This window comes from Lygodium microphyllum, chromosome 21 (genome assembly GCF_053477565.2).
Source record: "Lygodium microphyllum isolate KBCC chromosome 21, Lygodium_microphyllum_v1.1.10, whole genome shotgun sequence".
Lineage (NCBI taxonomy): Eukaryota > Viridiplantae > Streptophyta > Polypodiopsida > Schizaeales > Lygodiaceae > Lygodium > Lygodium microphyllum.
In genome coordinates, this window is record NC_141155.1 from 9,489,709 (window position 1) to 9,512,320 (window position 22,612).

At 41.9% G+C, this 22,612-nt stretch overlaps 1 protein-coding gene across 2 annotated transcripts in view; it reads left to right on the plus strand.

Annotated features, from left to right (window-relative positions):
• The first annotated feature begins 254 nt into the window (after positions 1–254).
• Positions 255–22,612, plus strand: part of LOC148017730 (GABA transporter 1-like) — an 88,496-nt gene continuing 66,138 nt past the window's right edge. The window contains exons 1-2 of one of the 2 annotated variants that reach the window (XM_087661132.1): positions 255–730; positions 817–1,047. In XM_087661132.1, the coding sequence (XP_087517258.1) occupies positions 655–730; positions 817–1,047 (307 nt within the window). In that variant the 5' untranslated portion in view covers positions 255–654. The remainder of the gene's footprint in view (positions 731–816; positions 1,048–22,612) is intronic. The other variant, XM_087661131.1, reaches the window with a different exon arrangement.

Genomic DNA, 22,612 nt, shown 5'->3' on the forward strand with positions numbered 1-22,612 from the left:
CGGAAAAAAAGGTTTGGGGAGCGTTGTGCAACATGACATGTCGGCTGGGTGTGAGACTTGGGAGATTCATGAATTACAATGTATGTATGTAATGTAATGTAAATGTGTAAAAGTAAATGGATGAGTTAAGTCAAACTATTATTAAAATCTGAATAAGCTACACAGAGTGTGAAGTCGTCGCTCTGTGACGTTGACCGCCAGCAATCACAATAGCTGTCATCTCTGTCAGTCAGTCAGTCTCTCTCCTCAAAAAGAAAGCGCGCGCACACACACACACACACACACACACACTCTCTCTCTCTCTCTCTCTCTCTCTCTCATACAGAGACAGCGCAGGCCCGGGAGAGAGCATGTATGTAGATATCTCAAGGCCAACCTGAGTCGCTGAAGGCACTCGCTTAGGCATGCCCTCCGAGATCTTCGATCCGTTTGTCTTTAAGATATGGATGCATACCAGACAAAATTTTATTCCTCGTTCTTGGGTTGGCCGTATGCACAGGTGCAGAAAAGGACACTAACTTTTCCTTCCCAACAGCAAAACCATAAAATCTTGGATACTTCACCCCTGCTAGATCGATGCTTGTAGATGCTACAGGGAATTCACATGTCATACGCACAATTTCAAGGAGAGCTTAGCGTTAGCGAATTCGGGAAATGGAGGCACCTCAGCAGCATGCGGTCACAGAAATCAGGAAAGATGTTGGCGCTTTGACCGTCCTTGAATCAAAAGGTGAGCAGATAATTACTCTGTGTCGCCTGCTTCCCTTATTCAAGCCTTCTTCTGATGGCAAATGCCTGCCTTCCACCTGCACCCAGGGTCATGGCTTCATGCTGGATACCACTTGACCAGTGCCACTGCAGGACCGGCACTATTGAGCCTCCCATTCGCCTTCACATTGATTGGATGGGGCCCTGGAATATTAGGTCTCCTGCTGGCCGCTGGAATTTCATTCTATGCATATTACCTACTTATCATTGTACTGGAGCACTTGGAATCTCAAGGAAAAAGATTTGTGCGGTTTCGAGACCTTGCTGACCATGTTATGGGTGGGTTTACTACTTGTCATTTTTGATGTCTTTATTTTGCTGTGGGAATATAACGGTGAGTATGCTGCACATTCAATTAGTCTTTCATTATCTTATTCCCACCACAACAATGTGTTATGGCAATGGAAATATGGCATTTGATTTTTACACATGCAAGTCTTATACAAGGTGCAGACAGTGGGAGGACCAATTTAATTCAGAGCATGGTTGTTGGACAGTGTTCCAATAAGGAAAGACATGCAACGATGTGTGGACCTATGCGGTGATAGCTTCTGATTTCTTACCTTATTCAATTAGAGGCAAATTTGACATCTTCCATCTTGATGGTCAGGCTGCCCCTGTGTTAGAGATAAAGAGGCTGGGCTGGTGGTTTGTATGTGTGGGGCAGCCCTTTTGAGGAAGCCACTAGACCATGGGACTAAGAGAGCCTAGCCTCCACTAAGTAGCCTCAATCATGTCTTGAAATTCTGGTCAGTTGCTCCCATAAAAATCTCTCCTGGATTTGTCTTTCTTGTCACTCGTGTTCTTCCCTTCCTCCCTTCTCTCTAATGGCTAACAAGGACATGTCTTCAGATGCATATGACACTTTGACTTTGAGTTAGGTGGAGCCCAATGCAAGTGAGACAATCTACTTTTTGACAGCTCATCTGGAAGGCTTCTTACATTGATGCATAAAGCTGTGTGTTGGGGCTGACCATTGCAGCTTTGTATCCTTCAGCCATTGTAGTTAGATTGTTCATTCTCTCACTTGTGTTCTCTTTTAGTCTCCTCCTCTTTGTGTTTGCTTTCCTTTCCATTGCGCAATCTCTCATGGTATCAAAGCCATGTGTGGGAGCTGGAGTTTATGAAGAGGAGCGTGTGAAGATATGCTAGGGTTTGCATTGAGGAAACACAAAAAGTACGGCCATGATTAAAATGCAAAGACTGAGACAGTGATGTGCAAAACTCATATCCTAAATGCAAAACGCAAAAACACTAACACAAACACAAACAGAGAAGAAAGGGAACTCTCAAGTGAATGAATCAATGTTGTAAATGAAGGAAAGAATATGCAAGATGCTCAAGTAAAGAGTTGTCCAATAGCCAATGGCTCTCATGGGAGCGGGTTGAGGGAGATGTTGATGTGTATCATCCACTCCAAATAAACCCTCTTCGTTAGGGTCATCCAGTTGTACATTTGATCGAGCTCCAGCCATAGCTCGCTCAATATGAGCTATCATAGCTGTAGTGCAAGACAGAAACGGAAAAGATCGAATCTTGGCATTCAGTTTGTCCCAATGAGACTGGGCCTTGGTCAACTCCGCACGAGCATTGGAAGAGATTTTGGATTCATCCCTCACCGAGGGCCTGTTAATCTCCTCCATCACTAGTTCCGCCAAATCATAAGATTCTAAAATGGCCAACATCATCACCCGCCAGATGCGGTAATTGTGACCATCAAGCTTTTGATCCAATGTAAAAGCTGGCAGGATAGGCACCTTCTTGTCCACGATCACCTGGAACTCCAAATCAGTCTTAGTAGACATGTTAACGTGCAATACCTGCACAAACGCAAAATCAGCCCCCTCTAACTGTGAAAACGCAGCCTTCTAGGGCTGGTTTCTCCTTTGCCCAAACCTTCTTCACCCGCCAGAGGCGATGAAAAGTTAAAATCTGCAATGGAAGGCCTCAAATGTAGCCTTCCTCTCCTTCAAACAGCAATAACCTGCAACAAATTCACCGATTAGACTCCTTTCCTGCACACCCACGCTTGCTTCAGCCTTGATCCGATGCGCAACCCTCCCGCTCGCCCTTGAATCGTGGAAATGCAGCCTTGTGTCGTGTTGAAATCTTCTCTTCAGATAGGTTCAGCCCTGAGTTAGTCCATCTTCACCGCTCTGATACCAGGTTAGAGTGCAGCGATGCGGAAGCATAGTACAAAGACTGAGAGAGAGTGAACACAGAGTGAAGAGAGAGAGAGAGGAGACAGTGTAAACGCAGAAAATCTGCGGTGTAGTATGCTGTATAAGAGTGCAGAAATACACAAGGGGGCAGAGGAAATATCTGCGTATGTATCCGACTTGATGACCTTGATCTCCGTCAGCCCGAGCACAGTCTGTCTCAGCCAACAGATCTCAAGATCAGAATCTGAAATCACTGAATAATGTGTCAACAATGTGCTAGAGGATTGCTATATAAAGCAGAAATAAAAGGCATAAAAATAAATAGGTTGGCTGTATTAAATACAGTTGATTGCAATAAAATAATGCCAAATACTGTCCGACTGCACTGTAGGCTGCTACGTGGTACCTACGCAGACTGCTGACGTGGCACTGTACTCTGTCTGTTGCTGACGTGGCTCTGTAATCTGTCTGTTGTACCAAACCCTAACTGTGCAGAAACCCTAACACAGCCTGTCCAAGGGATGACTCTAATGCTAACATTTTCATGTCTATGGACACCAAGCTTGCTTCATCTGTTGCATATCACCCACAAACAAATAGGCAGACTGAAAGGATAAATAAATGGCTTGAGATGTATCTATGACACTTTTGCCATGATGTACAACACAGTTGGGATATGTGGCTTCACTTGGTTGAATTTGCATATAACAACTCCACCCACTCTGGCATTATACGGGTATAAGCCTTAAGTTCCCCCTTCCTACAGTCTTATTCAATGATAAGATCAATCCTCAGAGTAAAGCTGAGTTGGATCGCATGCAGGCCTTGTTTCAACAATGCAAAGTGAATCTTCAACAGGCACAAACCCACATGAAGCTCTATGCTAATGAGAAAAGAAGGCATTTGGAATTCCAAGAGACGGAGCTGGTCCTCTTGAAAGTGCCTAAGTCGTGTTACTCCACTATCAAAGAAGGTAGCAGTAACAAGGTGGTTCACCGTTTCTATGGCCCCTATCGGATCCTCAAGAGAGTTGGTGACTCGGCCTACCGATTAGACGAAGAAGGTATCATTTAGTACATCCTTGAGGAATCATTGGGTAGCGACATAAACACTTAAGATCTCAGTCCATCAGGGAATACCTAATTAAATGGCAAGGCCTACCCTTGGAAGAAGCCTCCTGGCGCCCAACCACTATTGTCATTGAATTTCCTCACATCCAAGATGCCCAATGGGCTGACGACTAGCAAGTTATGTTTCCTTTTGACCACACTCTGCCTACAGATTGCACATTGTTTTAGAATAGTTTTGTACCTGCCGAAATCACAACCATCTGGTTTCTACATGGGCTAAAAGTACACATCATAAGCTCCATTTCGTCATGCAGCACGTCCCATTTGGAGCAGCCTATCAAAAGTCATGGCAGATTTACCTCAGCAGGCCTGTAGTGGACAGCATGTTGTCCGCAGTCTTCACCCACCCATTTTCATTGTAATGTGGACCAGAGTAGTACTTTGCACCCCACTCCTTAGCCCCTCTATCAAGCCTCTCCAATTGTCTTTTGTTTTTGAGGGCAAAAACTTTCAGGGTGGGGATGGATTGTAATGAGCGAGATAGATGGGAACTAGGGATTAGACACCAAGTCACACTGACCAGGGTATATAAGGTGTAAGAGACCCAATTTAGGGCGTCCAATTATTATCAATAACATAATCTTCACCTTGATCTCCAGCTTCCATGGCTTCCTCCTTTCTCCCCTCCGTATTTTTCTCTCTTTTTCTAGTCTTTCTTCTTCTTTTTTCTCTCTTTCTCTCTCTTCAGCTCATTCTCCTCTTTCCTCTCAGCTTCACTCATTACAATGGGAGAAGTTGGAATGGCATGCAAGGGCCATGTAAAGCCTGTACATTGCTCATTGAAAAGTTTTGGTTGTACATTCAGGAATATGTGGATAGCGAAGAGTTTTTTATTGCTCAACTTGAGGGTTGTGATGTCTTGCCATGGTGCCATCGTAGGCATGGTGATTGATTCACAAGTGAAAGTAATCACTATTCAGCATAAGGGCAAGACTCATACACTTGATGTAAAGTTGAAAGGAAAATTTGTCATTGTTGCATTGGTTGCTGCCATTTCAAAAGTAATGAAACATTACCTTTTAGCGTGCTTGGTTTTTACTAATGATAAAGTTAATAATGAAAACATTGGGGACATATCAAAGTTAGAGATAGATCGCATTTTGTTTTTGAAAATATATGCTGATTGTTTCTCTCAGTCACTTCTAGAGTAGCTAGTGCTTGAAAGGCTTGAAGATCATGGCATAGATCTTATCCCTAGAAGTAGTCCAGTTAGTAAGCATAGTACCCCGAAACGGGATGGCTGTTTCAGCTTGAAACAGGAATAGGGAAACAATGTTTCATGATCGTAAGAGGGAGGTGTAGATAGGATAAGCCTCACTACCTCCTACAGCTCCTCTAGACTCTACCACCACCACCACCACCACCACCACCTCTCCCTCCTCTTTCTAAGTTCTTCTCCCTCCTTCTTTTCTTCTAAGTTCTTCTTCTTCTAGCCTCCTCCTCCTCCTCCTCCTTCTCCTTTGCCTCCTCCTCCTCCTCCTTCTTTTTCAATCTTCTTCTAAGTTCTTAACTTTTTTTCCATTCCTTAAGCTCTTAACCTTAAGGCTTAAGCCTTAAACATCTTTCAACTTCCGAGCTAGGAGTTCCTAAGTTCTAATTATGGCGTTTTGAATTGTACACTAAACTAAATATGTTATCACGTAGTTATATAAATATATCAATACCTACAAGAACATATGTTCAAATTTTATATAAAACTTTGAGTCTTCATGTCATATAATCAAAATCATGATTTATTATACGTGTCACGAGTGAAGACTCAATGATTAAGATAATCAAGACACAATTTTCAAAACTTTGAACAACAAAATGAATTATAATTTATGACTCGTGAATCATTTGAAGATTGATATTAAAAATGGTAGAATCAAGATGTATAATAAGTAAAATTAAGATACATATAACTATGTCCTGTGAATAATTTGTCCAAAGTCAAGTGAATACTAATAGCTACTAAGTATCAACATCAATGAACAATCATGATATCATCATGTGCATGTGTAATGTCACTTGTGATTGGTAATTGCAATGCTTTCGATCATATGACATGAAGACTCAAAGTTTTGTATGAAATTTGGATACATGTTGTTGTAGGCATTAATATATTTACATACTTATGTAATAATCAAATTACTTTAGTTTAGAATCTGAAATGCCGTTTTTCTCATTTTCAAGATTTGGTTGAAACTTTAAAACTCTAGTTTTTTCCATTTTTGTTTTCTCTATTTTCAAAACTTCTCTGTACTATGCTAATAAGCCACTCTACAGAGTCAGTGCAGCCTAACAGGAGAAGATTATGAGTTAGATGAATGAGTTGTTAGAAAAATGTCTAATTCAACCTAACTTATATTCTTTTTGCTCTCCAATACTTTTGGTGTAGAAAAATGATGGTTCATGACGTATGTGCATTGACTATCGTGAACAAAATCACGATAAAAAATCATTTTTCAATCCCTTGGATTGATGATGTTATGGATAGATTGTAAGGGACAACCATTTTCAACCGTATGGATTTAAAAAGTGGGTATCAATAGATACGTATTTGACTGGAGCATGTGCTTAAGATAGCTTTTAGGGCATCTTTTGAGTTGTATGAATTTCTTATGATGCCTTTTGGACTTACGAAAGCTCTTGCTACTTTTAATCGGATGATGGATCGCATTTTCAAGCCACATAGAGGATCTGTGGGTACTTTCTTTGATGACATGAATCATGATTGTCTATTCAAAGAATGAGACAGAGCATAGAAAGTACTTAGACATTGTGTTCAATGAATTGCATAACCATAGATTGGTCATTAATGACAAGAAAAGTGAATTGTGTTTGCATGAAATCCACTTTTTAGGGCACATGGTATTGGTTGATGGTATTTATATGAATCCTGCAAAGGTTGAGGCAATACACTCATGGCCACCATTGAAGAGTGTATATAAGATCTGCAGCTTCTTGCATTTATGTTCTTACAATAGGAAGTATGCACGTGGGTTTGTTGAAATTGCTTCTCTATTCCATACTTTGCGGAAGAAAAATGTGCCATTTAGATGGACAATAGTGAAAATTTTAGCATTTGAAAAGTTAAAGGGAAAGATGACTTTAGATCGTGTGTTTGTTTTGCTTGATCGAAGGAAGTCATTTGTGATTTAGTGTGATGCATGTGGAAACAACATTGGGACTGTTTTAGTGCAGGATGACTAAGTTGTGGCTTATGAGAGGTGTCTTCTCCACAGTGCAAAGAGAAATTTGTAAGTCTATGAGAAAGAGCTCTTGGTTGTAATTCGTGTATTGTCTACGTGGAAACATTACTTGCTAGGGGTTGATTTTGTAGTGCAAATAGACCATCTGACATTGAAATACTTTCTAATGTAGACAAAGTTGTTAAAGAAGCATATAAGATTGACAAAGTTTCTTTCTATGTTTCATTTTCAGATTATACACATTGATGATAAAAAGAATGTTGCAGCTAATGCATTGTCATGTAAGCCATAAATTTCAGCCATCAATATGGTTTATCACATTGAGTTGGAATGTTGTTGATTCATATTTTGTTGATGTTTATGATTAGCTTTGCAATGGCTAGAGGCCTGAGCACTTCATGCTAAGAGATGGATTTTTTATGATGCACGGATGATTGTGTATCATAGTTGAGGCCTAGAGTGATCACTGAAAGTCATGCTCCTTCGTATGCAAGACATAGAGGTACTAATGTCATAGTCAAAGCAGTGGAGCACTTCTTTTATTGGCTAGCTTTGATTTGTAGCATATCTTTAGTTTCATGGTATGCCAAAGTCGATTGTCAGTGATCAAGATCCTCAAATGACCAGTTTATTTTGGAAGGGATCGTTTGAGAATATGGATACCATGTTGAAATTCTCATCATCCTTCCATCCATAAGTAGATGGTCAGTTCGAAGAGGCAAATTTCAGAGTGCTGGATCTTTTGAGGTGCTATGTATCAAACCATAAGTCGTAGTGGGAGTAATATTTGCCATTGGTTGAGTTTGCTTACAATAACACTGTGCATAGTTCTATTGGCAAAGCTCCATTTGAGGTGGTTGAGGGTAGCAAGAAGGTACCACCTATTTTGCACACTAAGAATAAGATCTTTGAGGCTAATAGCTATGTGGAAAGCTTGAAAGTAGCCTATGCAAAGATAAAGTATACACTTCAGAGATTACATGAAAAGCAAAAAAAGACCTGATTGCCATATATGTGCTTTGCAGTTTGTAGAGGGCGATTATGTATTGCTGTGTTTTGAAAAGGCAAGGCTGCAAAAGATGAAAGGAAGAGAGAGATTGTATTCAAAGTTAAGTATGAGATACTATGGGCCCTTCTAAGTGTTAGAGAAGATCAGCAATGCTGCATAGCAGCTGAAATTACCTCCACATTGGCGGATACATAATGCCTTTCATGTCAATTTATTGAGGCCTTTTTGTGGTGATGTGTCAGATGATGTATATGCTGAAATTTAGCCTGAGGTTGAGGAGTTGGATGAGATCTTGATACATGAGCAAATATTGGCACATAGGAAAAGAAAGGTCAAAGATAAACTTTCAGGAGATATTTGGTGAATTTTCAGAACTATTCACCAATGGATGCAAAGTGGATGGAAGAGGATGACTTGGTAGACCATCTCCAGTTATTGTAGCTTTATCTAGATGCATTTCAGTTAGAGCCGTTGGGCTTAGTTAGGTTCAGCAGAGCAAGGGTCCAAAGAGTAGTACTTGATGCTCAAGGGGGAAGTAGCACTTCCACTTCACTAGTTATGGACATCTCTCTCATGTAGTGGATCTCGAAACCTTGAATAGACTCAACCCCAGATATAAGAAGCTCATCGCCGCCGCTGATTCTTGCATCCAAGGTAATATGCTGACATTATGTTTGCCACGAGGTCACTACTCAGTGTACTAGTCACTGTGAGATGTTTGTAGATGAGTAGGCGTTTCACCCGAGCACTAAAATGATGCATTTGTATTAGTTTATGATCAGTTCGTGATCAATTTGCATTGAGTTTTACATTAGTTTGGGGATTAATTTCTGATCAGTTTCAGCTCAGTTTTTGATCAGTTAGAGATCATATTATGGTCACTTTTGGATCAGTTTTGCATAAGTTTTTGCACTCAGTTTCTGATCAGCTTGGGATCACATTTGTAGCAATTTGTGACCATTGACTAGCTTTCGGATCAGTTTATGATGAGATTGTGCTCAATTTTCAATGGTTATTAGCTGCTTCCATGGACATGAGCAAGTTAGTAAATGCCATTGATAGTTTCAGCCATGGTTTATGCTGAATATATGCTTTATTGTGGTTGTGTGGTCAGAATATTTGAGAAACATGAGTTATGGATGCATCCAATGTTTTTCTATCAAGTTTTGGATTGTTTTCAGTTTAATCAAATGTTTATGCTGGCTGAAAAATTTCAGCAAGTTTTGGGCATATGGCATTGTTAGGCAGCAGTGGCCAATGTTGTGACTGTGATGCCTTATGGAAATTTCAGTGCAATACACTTTTGCTTTGGTACAATGCAATGCAATTGAGGATGATTGTAGGGAGTTCAAGGGGAGGTCTGTCCTCACAGGAACATGAAATTTGTGAAATGCTTTAATCTTTCTAGTATTATTTGATTAATTTAATAATCAAACATGCAAGGTAGTAAGGCATATGTAAGGCTATAAGGCATGTGGAAGGTTGTAAGGGATGTGTAGGGTTGTAAGGCACATGTGATGCACATGGTAGTTTTTCATGGTTGATGGTCAAGGACCTTGACAAGTTAGTGGACGTCAAAGGCAAAAGTTGTGTGACAAGTTATGCCTGCTAGGCTTTGGTTGTTAGTTGGTGTTAGTTTTGACCCAAGGACAATTAATTGGCCATTCAATGGTGACACTAGGGATTAGGCATTAATTAATTATGGATAGACATGTTTAATTTTGGGTAGGGTCAAAATTAATTTTCAGGAGTAATTAATTTTGAAAATTAATTTAATGGCTTAAAATTGGAAGATGAGATTAGAAGGCTGACACTTGGTAAAAATACCATGCAAGTTGAAAAAAACGTTTTTGGGGCTGGTGGAGAGCCATTCAGTGTATGCAAGTTGAGAGAGAGAGAGAGAGAGAGGGAGGGGGGGGGGGTTTGTTGGTTCCTTTTCTTGTGCAAAAAGCAGCTTTTGCGGCAGGCGACAATAGAGAGACCCTCTCTAGGGGCTGGCGACAATGTGACTGGTTAGGCGACATCATTTATGAGCCTTCAGGACAACACGCGATTGCATTAATTGCAGAATTGACAAACCAGCGATGATCAGTTTTGGGCATTTTTTGTGAAGAATTTTAGATCTCTCTGTCATATCAATATTTTCTCATCTTCTCCAGCCCATTCTCAGGTTCTCAGAGCATTTCTTAGCCATTTGGAGAACCTCACAGCCACATTTGGTGGACAACAAGAGGATTTTTGCTGTAAACCCTAAATTTTTGCAGAAATTAGGGTCTAGTAGTCACATTGGGACTTGTGCCATCAGTCAAGGGCATCGTATACTAAAATCAGCACTGGAAACTCAATGAATTATTAGGGATTTCAGATGCCAACTCAACCATTGTGAATTGGGTTGGCTAGTTGTGGGTCGCATTTGTGCAAGTCCTAGGTGAGAATCAAGGAGGAATTGGCTTGAAGTGCTTGCTGATTGTTTGTATAGCAAGGGGCTTTTGGATCAACAAAGGGGATTGTCAAATCTTAGCTTGTACTCAATAGGATGCAATGGAGACAGTACTCAAGAAAACAAGGCTAAAGAAAAGTGAAGAGATTGATTTTGGAAGCAATGAGGATTCTCATAGTATACAGCCTTCTCATGATGAATCAACCTCTTGTACACTGATATTGGCACAAGAACCTTCACATCAGCAACTGCCAAATGGAAATTTTTTGAGCAACTCTCAAGTTTTGAGCATGCAAGGGTCTCTTTCAAGCTTCATTTGTCATGGGACACTATGCTTCAAATGTCTCAACCATGAGAATGATAACATTGCAAAAGTGGATCTGTCGAGTAGCTTGTTTTATGCTATTTTATCCGAGCTTGTTCTTTGGTAAAAGCTTTGTGAGAATAGGAATGGATCGAAGCTTAGCTGAGAGTGGAGTAGATAGTGTAGAGTGTGAGAGCACGACACCCAATGCAATTCTGAAGTGTAAGGTGCAACAAGCACAAAGTACAACCCTTAAAACTTTAGGGTTGTAAGGTGTTCACACCCGAAGTGTGTGAAACATGATAAGTGCTCAGAACTGTGTAACATAGATACATAAAATCAAGGGAAAAAATTTGGGGGAAAAAACCTCTCGTACGGAGAGTAAAAAATGCCCTAGTGCCCTACTGAGGATCACCGACACTCCTCTGTGAGGGTAGGCGTGAGTGAAACCCAACAAACCCCCCTGGAGTGAAGAGTGATCAAAATACAAGTGTCATCCACCAAGGGAGATCAAATTTAAAGCATTGCGAAATGCTTCAAATTTGTCAAGAGGAAGAGGTTTGATGAAGATGTCTGCCACATTATTGGTGGTAGGACAATAAACAAGGCTGATATCTCCGGCATGCAGCCTCTCTCTGACAAAGTGATAATGGATCTCAATGTGTTTTGTGTGTGCATGAAACATTGGGTTCCGTGTCGCTGCAATGGCACTCTGACTGTCACTGAACAAAGGAGTAGGCAAGCGTCTAAGCCATACACATTCAACTGTGGTAGTGAAAGCTACCTTGTATTCAACTTCACATGACGAGGTGGCAACGGTGAATTGTTTCTTGCTAAGCCAAGAAATAAACAATTGCCACTAGTGGAGTGACGAGAATCACAATCACCAGCCCAATCAGAATCACTGTAAGCATGTAAGTGCAGTGGTCCCTCCTTGGTATAAAGCAATCCAAGAGTCCTAGTACCTTGCAAATAACCGAAAACATGCTTGATAGCTTGCCAATGTGATATACGGGGCTGATACATATATTCGCTCAGGGCTGAAACTGCAAATTGTAAGTCCGGCCTAGTGTTGCATAGATAGATAAGGAATCCAACTGCTGGAGCATATGTGTGGATATCAAACAAGTCACTGTCATCACATGCAATGACAACTTCAGTCCAGATTCCATTGGTGTACAGACTGGCTTGCAATCCTATAAGCCAAACCTCTCACGAAGTTTACCAATGTATCTTGACTGTGATAAACCAATGTCTCTAGTGTCATGAATGAACTGAATGCCTAAGTAATAGTGCAAAGTTCCCAAATTTGACATCTCAAAAGTTTTGTGTAATCTTTTTTTGAATGTTGAAATTTGATCAGCATGTGTCGCTGTAAGTAAAAGGTCATCAACATATAGACAAATGATTAGCATGGACCTCTCCTCTTTACATACGTAAAGGGTAGACTCTGATGAGCTGCTTATGAACCCTTAGTTGAGTAAAAATGCATCAATCTTTGCATACCAAGCTCGAGGAGCTTGTTTCAAGCTATATAAAGCCTTTTTCAGCTTATGGACCAAATGTTCGGATCCCTCAACTGCAAAACCAATGGGTTGCTGTACATACACTTCTTCATGAAGTTCCCCATGTAAAAATGCAGTCTTAATATCTAGCTGATGCACAGTCCATCCATAATGGGCAGCCAAAGCAACCATAGACCTAATGATAGTCATGCGGGAGATAGGAGCAAATGTCTCCTCATAGTCAATGCCTTTTTTTTGTGCATAGCCCTTGGCTACAAGATTGGCTTTATATTTGTCAATGGATCCATTTGCATTCCTTTTCAACTTATAGATCCATTTTGTTCCAATGGCTTTCTTCCCAATAGGCAAAGATACTGAATCCCTTGTTTGATTCTCTATGATGGAATCAAATGCAGCTTGCATTGCTGCCATCCAATGCACACTATGTTATGCATCCTCAAAACATTCAGGCTCCTCATCATCAACTATATGTGTTGCCATAACAAACTCCATGGTATGTGCACCATCATGCATACAAGCTTGCCTTCTAGTACGACCAGCCATAGGAGCATCCAAATGACTATCTTTCATAGTCTGTAAATACCATCTAGGTATTTGTCTAGCTTTCTGACTATGTACAAGCCCTTGCTGAATTTCAGATTCAGCACCTTGCTCAATATTCAGATCAGCCATGGGCTGATTTTCTGCATTATCCAATGGAGCAATTGGCTGAACATTAAGTTTACTTGTTGAAACTCCAGCTGTATCACCAAATGAAATGGGCAGCAACCGTTCAAATACATCACAAGCAGCGTGATGTGTGTCAAAACCAGCAAGGGATAATAGTGATTTTTCATCGAAAACCATATCCCTATTGACAAATACCTTTTTAGAGATAGGATCATATAATCTATATTCTTTCCTCTCATTGCATTACCCCACAAAAATGCATTTGACAGCCTTGTTATCCAACTTTTTCCTGAGTACCTTGGGAATGTGTGCATATGCAAGACACCCAAAAGTACGAAAACGCCCAATAGAAGGTTTCCAGTTGTTCCAAGCCTCAAAAGGCGTGATATTCTTTAATGCTTTGGTGGGGCATCTATTCAAGACATGACAAGCACACATAACTGCTTCCATCCAAAAATTGTGGCAAGCTCTTTGCTTTCAGTATACATTTGGCCATCTCCATGAGTGACTGATTCTTCCTCTCTGCAACCCCATTCTGTTGTGAAGTATAAGTAGTAGTGTACTGATGAATAATGCCCTTTTGCTTCAAAAAGGAACTCACCATAGAGGACATGTATTCCTCTCCTCCCTTGGTCCGAACAGAGAGTCTTCACCTTGCAGCCAGATTGGTTTTCAACAAGTGCTAGAAAAGCCAAAAATGCATCATATACTTTTGACTTTTTCACTAAAGAGTAGACCTAGTAGAAGCGACTAAAGTCATCAATAAAAGTGACGAAATAGTAACAGCCACCCAACATTTGTGTGCATAGGGCCACATACATCTGAGTGCACAATCTGTAACTTGGTAGTGGCTCTAAAAGCAACATCACGGGAAACGAAAACGATGCATTTTTCCCAAAATACATCCCTCGCATAAGTGCTCAGGAGGTCTCTCAAAGAGAGGTAATCCATCAAGCATGTGTGTGCATTGCAAAAGCATCAAGCTACCATAGTTTACATGCTCCATGCGAGCATGCCATAACTTTGCCTGTAACATAGCAAGAGTAAGAGTGGATGCTAAATAGATTGACTAATCAACTGAAAGAGCATCCAACTCATATAACCCATGACATAGAGTGCCAGTCAAAACCAAAGTCATGTGTTCCTTATCTCTCACCATGCATTTGTCATCATCAAAGGTGACCTTCAAACCACACCGTGCCAAAGAAGAAATAGGTAACAAATTCTTCTTTATACCTGGCACAAACAAGGCATCTTGTAGGCAGAGAATAGAGCCATTAATGGCTGTGAACACAATCTTCCCAATACCTCTAATAGGGTATGATGCATTGTTGGCACACTGTATAGACTTGCCAACCGGGGCTGCAACAATGCGCTTTCTACACTCAGTGATATAGTGGCATGGCTTCTTGCAATAGTGCACTTACCCTTCTTGGTTTGTGTGCCCCATTGTTTCTTATTGCCCTGTGAAGTGCCTGAAGTCCGAGAGCTTTATGGAGCATTCTTTGCTTGGCTGCCCTTGCTCTTCTGTCATGCCATAAAAGCCTGCTCAAAGATTATAATATCCACACCAGTGTTCTTTCGTGTCTGCTCCTCCTCTAAGAGCAAACTGATTAGCTGAAGGAAAGTAAGTGGCTGTGGGGCAATCCTCATGGTGAGGTTCAAGGCCATATGAAAGGCCAAGTATGAGGGCGGCAATGAATTCAAGGTAATAGATATCAATTGTGCATCTGAGTTGAAGGGGATTTGAAGGGGATGCAATGGTAGTGGAGAAGGAGAAGAGAAAGATATGGGAGAGAAGAGTACACACAATGTAGGTGCTGTCCAACTGAACTGACAGCCTTATTGCAGTATCATATTATATATGAATAAAGAATGGACGGTCATAGTGTACACGGGCAGGCCCAGAGGCCTTTTACCCCAACAATCTCCCACTAAAAGGCCAATGTGGTTGGGGAGTGAAAACAAAGAAAAGAAAAGAAAAGACAAGGTGAGGAATCATGACATCTCACCCAATGCCCAATCGGAAAGCGAGCTGTGCAAGAAGTGTCTGGAACCTTTGCAAAAGAAGAGTCAAGCATCCCCGAGTCCATGATATCCAGGAGATAAGCGATCCCGCAGCTCCATACAATGGAGCAATCCAAGAATGCTTCTCATGAAGCTAGCACAACTCATTAGTTTACGACTGTAAAGCATCATGGTCGCGCATAGCATCACCGTAGCGTATACAAGACAGTGGAGAGCAGTCAAACTCTCCAAAGTCAATCACTGAAAGAGAGCCAACATCCCGGACACTCGTCCAACGGGGTCTCAAGACTATATGTGGCCTTGGCGAAGCGGAAGACTGATATATGGCTGGCTGTCCAGCCTGCAAAACTACAAGAAAACGGCTCCCTAGAGGCCTAAGAGGTGTTTGCGTCTCATAGAAGACATCATGATGGTTGCGTATGACTTGCTGGGCATCCAAACCCCATAATCTGTAGGCCTTAAAGTCACCATCTCCATAACCATGGAGGATACATCTACGTGACATAGGCTTATGTGGCATACGTACAGATGCGTGGCAGTCAAACATCCTCAAGTAATCATAGGAGGGTTATATGCCACTCCATGCCTCATGGGGTGTAATACCATCCAAGGTCAAGCACGGCGTCCTATTAACCAAATAGACAGCCGTCATAAGGGCCTCAGCCCAAAAGCCATAAGACAACCCAGCTGTGGTAGCATAAATCCCAACCAATAACAAAATGTCCGCAGCCAAATCAAGGCTCAATAGCTCTCAAATAGCATATCCGGGCATAAACCATGATAACCAAGTATCAATATATCCAACAGGACACCTGAATGTCAACAAAGGGCATTATGCATAAGCCATCCCTAATAAAACCTTGCTGCCCAAACAATCTATAGCAGTAAATCCTTGCATAAATCGAGCTATGGAAGCTCAAACCAAGTCCCAAAGCATCTCAAAACATTGGGCAAACATCCCCAAAGCATCTGCGCATCAAATACCAAGCCTCGGGAGCATCACATAAGCTAAGAGCATGACATTTTCTTGCTGTAAATCAACTCAGATCTGTTACATAAAATTTTGTGATCAGAATTTGGCAGATTTGACATCGCCATTGCGTTCGGAGCGTGCCAAAACCCCAAGTTAGACTCTTACCTTGCCTAAATCGGTTCCGGATGCCCGAGATATGAGAAAAAATGGGATTTTTGAGCCAGATTTTGAAACAGGTGCAAAATAAACGTGAGCTAACTGTGGGGCCTATTGGTTATGCTGAGGATAAGGGGGAAAATGGGGGCATACAAGGTGCCCAATGAAGCCAAGGAACACCTGCAAAGAGCCTATGAGGGCGGGGGAGAGGCGGGAGATGAAATCTTATCTCGGGGGAAAGAAGCCATGGCTGGCATTGAAGTTCCAAGCTCTAGGTTTTCAATCCGGGCTAAAGTAATGTCGGGCCAAGCTCCACGATCAAGCTCTGATCCAAAGCTCTGATACCAATTGAAAGGGATGCAATGGCAGTGGAGAAGGAGAAGAGGAAGATGCAGGAAAGAAGAGCACACACAATGTAGGTGCTGTCCAACTGTACTGACAGCCTTATTGCACGCACTATCATATTATATATGAATAAAGAATGGGCGGTTACAGTGTACACGAGCAAGCCTAGAGGCCTTTTACCCCAACATGAGTAATACTCATCAACATTCAGAAGTTGCTCACACAAGTCATGAATTTTATTTAGGTGATGCTGTATAGAATCACCCTCATCCATCTTCACTGTCTCAAGTTCTTTCTTCAAGAAAGAGATGCAGGTCTCATTGTTTCCAGCGAATATTAGCTCCAAGGTTAGCCAAGCTTCTTGTGTGAAGAAGCTGCAGACCGAAAGTGAGGGATAATAGACCACTGAACTGCCAATGCAATCGGCGAGAAATCTTGTGCATCCCGTGTATCCCATGCCTTTTGTGGTGCTGATCTCTGGGGAAGTGACTGAGCTGGAGCAGGCTGAACAGGTTGAGTTGCTCGTTGTCCATATCCTCCTGGAGAAGGAGTAGCTGGAGCCACAACTCTGGGCCTAACTTCTTCACCGCTAACATATTCCCAAAGATTCTTACTATTAGCACATTCTTCATCATGAAGGACCAGAGTGAATAGTTGTTACCATCCAACTGATCCTCCTTGGATACGTAAGTAAATACATCACCTCTTTGATTTGCCATGATGAATAATGCTGATCAGAGAGCAAAAGAGCAATGTCCCAAGTTCGATCAACGTGGAAATCTCAGAAGTTCCAGAAATTACAAGTAATTTGTTGTAATTAGCGAATTGAAGCACACTTTGTCAAAACTAACTGAAATGCACGCAATCCAAGGTACAAAAAATGCTCAGCAGCACTGTTGATGCAAAAGCCCCAAAATTTCTTGTCCCAAAATGCTCAAAATCAGTCTATTTCAGATTGGAGCTGTATTACATGTACCAATGTCTACTCAATACCCAAAAGCCCCAAAATTCCTGACTGATTTGCTTAGAAATCTCTACAATAATCGTGTCCCAGACATGTATTGAAGTTGATAGTGCCTGTCCGGGCAAAAATCCCTTCCCCAGAAGTGAATCTGAATTAAAAAATAATTAAAAAAAACTTGTACCTCTGATTCTGAGCTGACAGGCAGCAACTGGAGGTCAATGTGGAGGCCTGTGCTGGTGGGGATGGCATGTGCTGGAGGCAATGGCCTGTGCTGGAGACTGGTGGCGTGCTGGAGACTAGAGACTGGAGACGCAGGAGACAGGCAGCGCCCAGGGTCGCAGAAGCACACTTGGCATGCGGGTGCAAGAGCTGCTGACGGGCAGGTGTTGGCTCACTTGTGGCGCAGACTGCAGGTTGTAGGGACAGGGCGAAGACTCTGGTGCAGGCGGGCGTTGGGCAACTGACAGGGACTGGTGGAGCAGGGCGGCTCCTGTTGAAGTGACAACTTCTGATGTATGCGTCAGTTGGTGGTGCTAGCGAGTAGCTGACCGGGTTCAGGCCATAGTAGAGAGAGAAGACTGAGCTGAACATTGCTTTGATACCAACTATGAGAATAGGAATAGGAATGGGATCGAAGCTTAGTTGAGAGTGAAGTAGATAGTGTAGAGTGTGAGAGCACGACACCCAATGCAATTCTTAAGTGTAAGGTGGAAGTACAAAGTATATCCCTTAAACCTTAGGGTTGTAAGAGGGTGTTCACACCCGAAGTGTGTGAAACATGGTAAGTGCTTGGGACAGTGTAACATAGGCACATAAAATCAAGGAAATAAATCCGGGGGAGAAAACCTCTCATACGGAGAGTAAAAAAGTGCCCCAGTGTCCTATTGAGGATCACCGACACTCCTCTGTGAGCGTAGCTATGAGTGAAACCCAACAAACTTTACCTTTGGGAGTTATGTTATGTGCTTGCCATCAAGCATAGTTATCTATGCTTGACTTTTCATTTGAAAGAGCTATCACCGTGAAGACAACCTATGGAGAATCTACCTCAACATCATGAAAAGCTTGAAGAAACTCAAATTTAGGGGACATCATCAACAAATACAAAGGACCTAGTAGCTTGGACATTGATGAAAGCTAAAATGTTTTAGTAGCTTTTTATAGCTAGTTGGACAAGTATTCTTGGAATAGTGGTTAGTAGCTTAATACCCAAGACGTCAGACTCGATGCTTCCTTGGGATGGTAGCTTCATACTCGAGCTTTCTTGGGAAAAGACTTAACAAATGGGTTTCTCAAGGATACAATCCACCCTAAATGCTAGTATTTTTTTGAAAGCCATGATGGGATCTCCAATACTCCACTCTTGTAGAGTAGACTAGCTTGGGTATGTAGTGGTCTTGGATGTACTTTGCTATCATTTGGAGTAATATATGTTGACAATATTTTTACTTGGAGGATCAGTTGTGGTCTTGGATGTACTTTGCTATCATTTAGAGTATTGTATGCTAACAATATTTTTGCTTGGAGGATCACTATTTCGTGTTCTAGTCATTGTGGTTTGATGTGTAGATGTTTATAGTTTGTACCATAGCTCTAAAACTATACATTTGCATTGGATGTACATCTCCATGTGAAGTCCCAAGGGACTTTAGTTCAATCACAAATTGGGAAGTGCCATAAATTATCTTTGAACTATTGTGGATCTTTCTAGATTACCAAGAAGATTAGTAGCGTGGTTTACTAGTTGAGCTTACCTTTAGATATCCAAGTTCACTTGGTGTTCCATGTGAGTTGTTTGAAAGAATGACTAGGACAACGTGAGCTGATCATCTTGATTGAGGAAGTCTTGCAATTGGAAGACACTGCTCATTGCATTCCATTTCAATTCAAATCGGTTCTTAAATATAGGACTAAATGATCTTGTTGGGGACCATTAATCCTAAGTATATGGTAATGTGGAAGAATCGCCTGAAGGTGGCAGAAACTTGGCAATCCATAGGTTCATTGAAGAGTTTTCTTTCTTGCTTTCTTGAGGATATTGCCAAGGACAACAATCATTCATAAAAGGGGGGGGGGGGGGGGGGGGGAGGGGCAGAGTGTCACATTCTTGAACATTTGGAGGGGTGCTAATAGCATTGGCCATAATGTTCTTATATGTGACCTAGTCAAATGCACTAGGATCTTTATGTTAGGGCAGCAGAGTTATTTATAGGACTCAAGGCCCTATTGTACATATCATTGCGGGATTGGAGGGGTGCTAATAGCATTGGCCATAATGTTCTTATATGCGACCTAGTCAAATGTACTAGGATCTTTAGTGTTAGGGCAGTGGAGTTATTTATAGGACTCAAGGCCCCATTGCACATATCATTGCGGGATCACCACTCTTGGACTCTCAGCCTATAGGCTGAGGTGTTTGTCAGAGTGAAGCAATGCGGAAGCAAATGACCGTGATAAAGAAAGAAAGATATATTAACGTCTACATAAGGCCAATGTGGCCTATGAGACAAAATCCAGATTACATCCATGTCTAATGTCATCTCATCAGTAAGGTAAAGATAACATTACAAATAAGGGGGTGGCCTATGAAATTATACTGAAAATAACTATATGATGGGACTATACTAGAGTTGAACCATGTGTAGTGTTGTTCCATCGATAGAAAAGAAAAGGAAAGGAAAGGAGAAATGGATCTAATAGAACCATGTACAAAAGTGTGGTGGAGACTATGGGCTGAGGTTGATCTCAAGATTTGCACATGATCTCAGCTATGATGCGGTCCCTAGCTGCTTCACTGATATGCCTGGTGGCGAGTCTTCGGTGTCTTGTGATAATGGTTCTAATCGGACTGTGGTGTGGCCTCCTCGGAGGTGGTTGGTAGATGGGGTCGTTGTGCTCGATGAAGGGAAATGGCTTTATCCAATGTGACTCCATGGCGTGGCCTATAAGGTGTTTGGCGGGGTGGCTCTATCTCTGCTAGGCTGGTACTGTCAATAGGTTCGGCTCTGGAGAAGAAGTCTGTCACTGCTTTGTGTGTGTGTCCCTCTGGATGGGCTGGCCTCCTATCTCGTAGTAGTGCAGTTCGGCACCTCTCGAGCTCCAGGAGGAAAAGACCTAGGCATCTTTGGTCCTCGTACTCCATGATGCGACGAATTTGTTTCTGTGTACATTGCGATATCTATGTTTTGGAAGCTATCTTCAAAGTAACCAACATCCATGTGTAGGGCTCTATTACAATTCCATAGCGACATCGGAAGTGTCTCATAGGCCTCGTACCGTTATGAAGTCCTTTTGTCAGTGATGACTCGTCCATCCCTATAAACAGCCCACTTTCCCTCTTTGCGAGCCTCCAATACCTTGGGCATGTGTTCTTTGCGATGCGCTATTTGTGCAAGGGTTCTTAATCTTTATTTGCATGTCTTGCATTTCTGCCCTCTGATTTATTATCAATTAGGCTTTGACCTGCTCTCGTATTTCTTTCTCCAATTCTTGTCTTATAATTCGTAGTTTAGAGCGAATCATGAGATGAATTCCTTCATATTTCTATTTATTCATGGTGTGTGAGGTCTTTCCATGCCTGTCAGATGTTGGGGAGACGGTCCAATCACGGACCCTACGGCCATACATCTTGTATGGTGTATTCTTAGAAGGGGTGTTAAACATTGCTTCCATGGACGGTTGTGTTAGTTCTTGATGAGATTCGTCTCCCAGATATTCATTTTCCACGGTTTGATGCTTTGCATTTGTCTACATTATCCATCTCTCACACATTGTGTACAAAGCCACTCAGCTTGTACTTTGTACTATCAAAACAGAGCAATTTCTGCGATTCATGCAAATTTCCAGGGTTTCCCTAACCCCTCACTAAATTTTTGCAAGCCGAGTAATCTTTTACGAGCCCAAATGCGTTCACACTGTTTACAGTCACTATAGAAATACAAATTGCAGCCCTAGTCAGTGCATTACTGCATACTCCAGGACATGATCAAAATCAAAGTCAGTGCATCATTGCCTAGTCCACAAGCTAGTGTATCAATACATTCACCTAGGTCTGCATTCATGTCATTCTGAGTACATTCGTGTCATATCAATGTGATTACATCTGCAATCTCAGTACATTGGCATCTGGGTTTGTGTCAGTACATTGTTGTGTCAGTACATTACTGCATACAATACGCTTACGTCAATGCATTTAGTACATCATTGCATCACTATAGTCCACGTCAGCGTCCTCACGCCAGGTAGTCGTCCACGTTAGTGTCCATCTCGTCACGATCCCGTCATGTCACAACATCATGATCCCGTCACGCCACGATCCGTCACATCACGATCCGTCACGCCACGATCCTGTCAGGCCACGATCCTGCGTTTTTCATGGGAAGCTGGCTTGTTGCTCAGACAAAGAGTGAATAGAGAGAGAAGAGAGAGAGAAAGAGACAATGAAACACAAAAAATCTGCAGTGAAGAATGCTATATAAGGATGCAAAATTATACACGGGTGCATAGAGAATATCTGTGTATGTCTCCGCCTTGAGGACCTCGATCTCCGTCAGTCCGGAGTGCTGTCTCCATCACTATTAGTCGGATACAAGTGTTGAAGTCTGCTAGAAACTCAGCCTTAAAAAGGCTGAAAAGAATGTCTGAGAAAATGCCTGAAATAGCTAGGTCGGCTGCATTTAATGCAGCCGATTGCAGCCACGTCGCAAAACTGCCACGTGGCATTGCTGATGTGGTAGGGAAATAACTCTCAACACCCCCTCTCAGATCTTGGGCAAGGCAGTAGATATAGGGATTTAGAATGTCGATGAAGTAAATCCTGGGAAAGTGCCTTCGTAAACAAATTTGCAAGATTGTCTTCAGTCTTATAGTACTCCACATCAATGGTTGCATCTAGAAGCTTGTCCCTGATGAAGTGATACTGGATCTCTATGTGCTTCGTCTGGG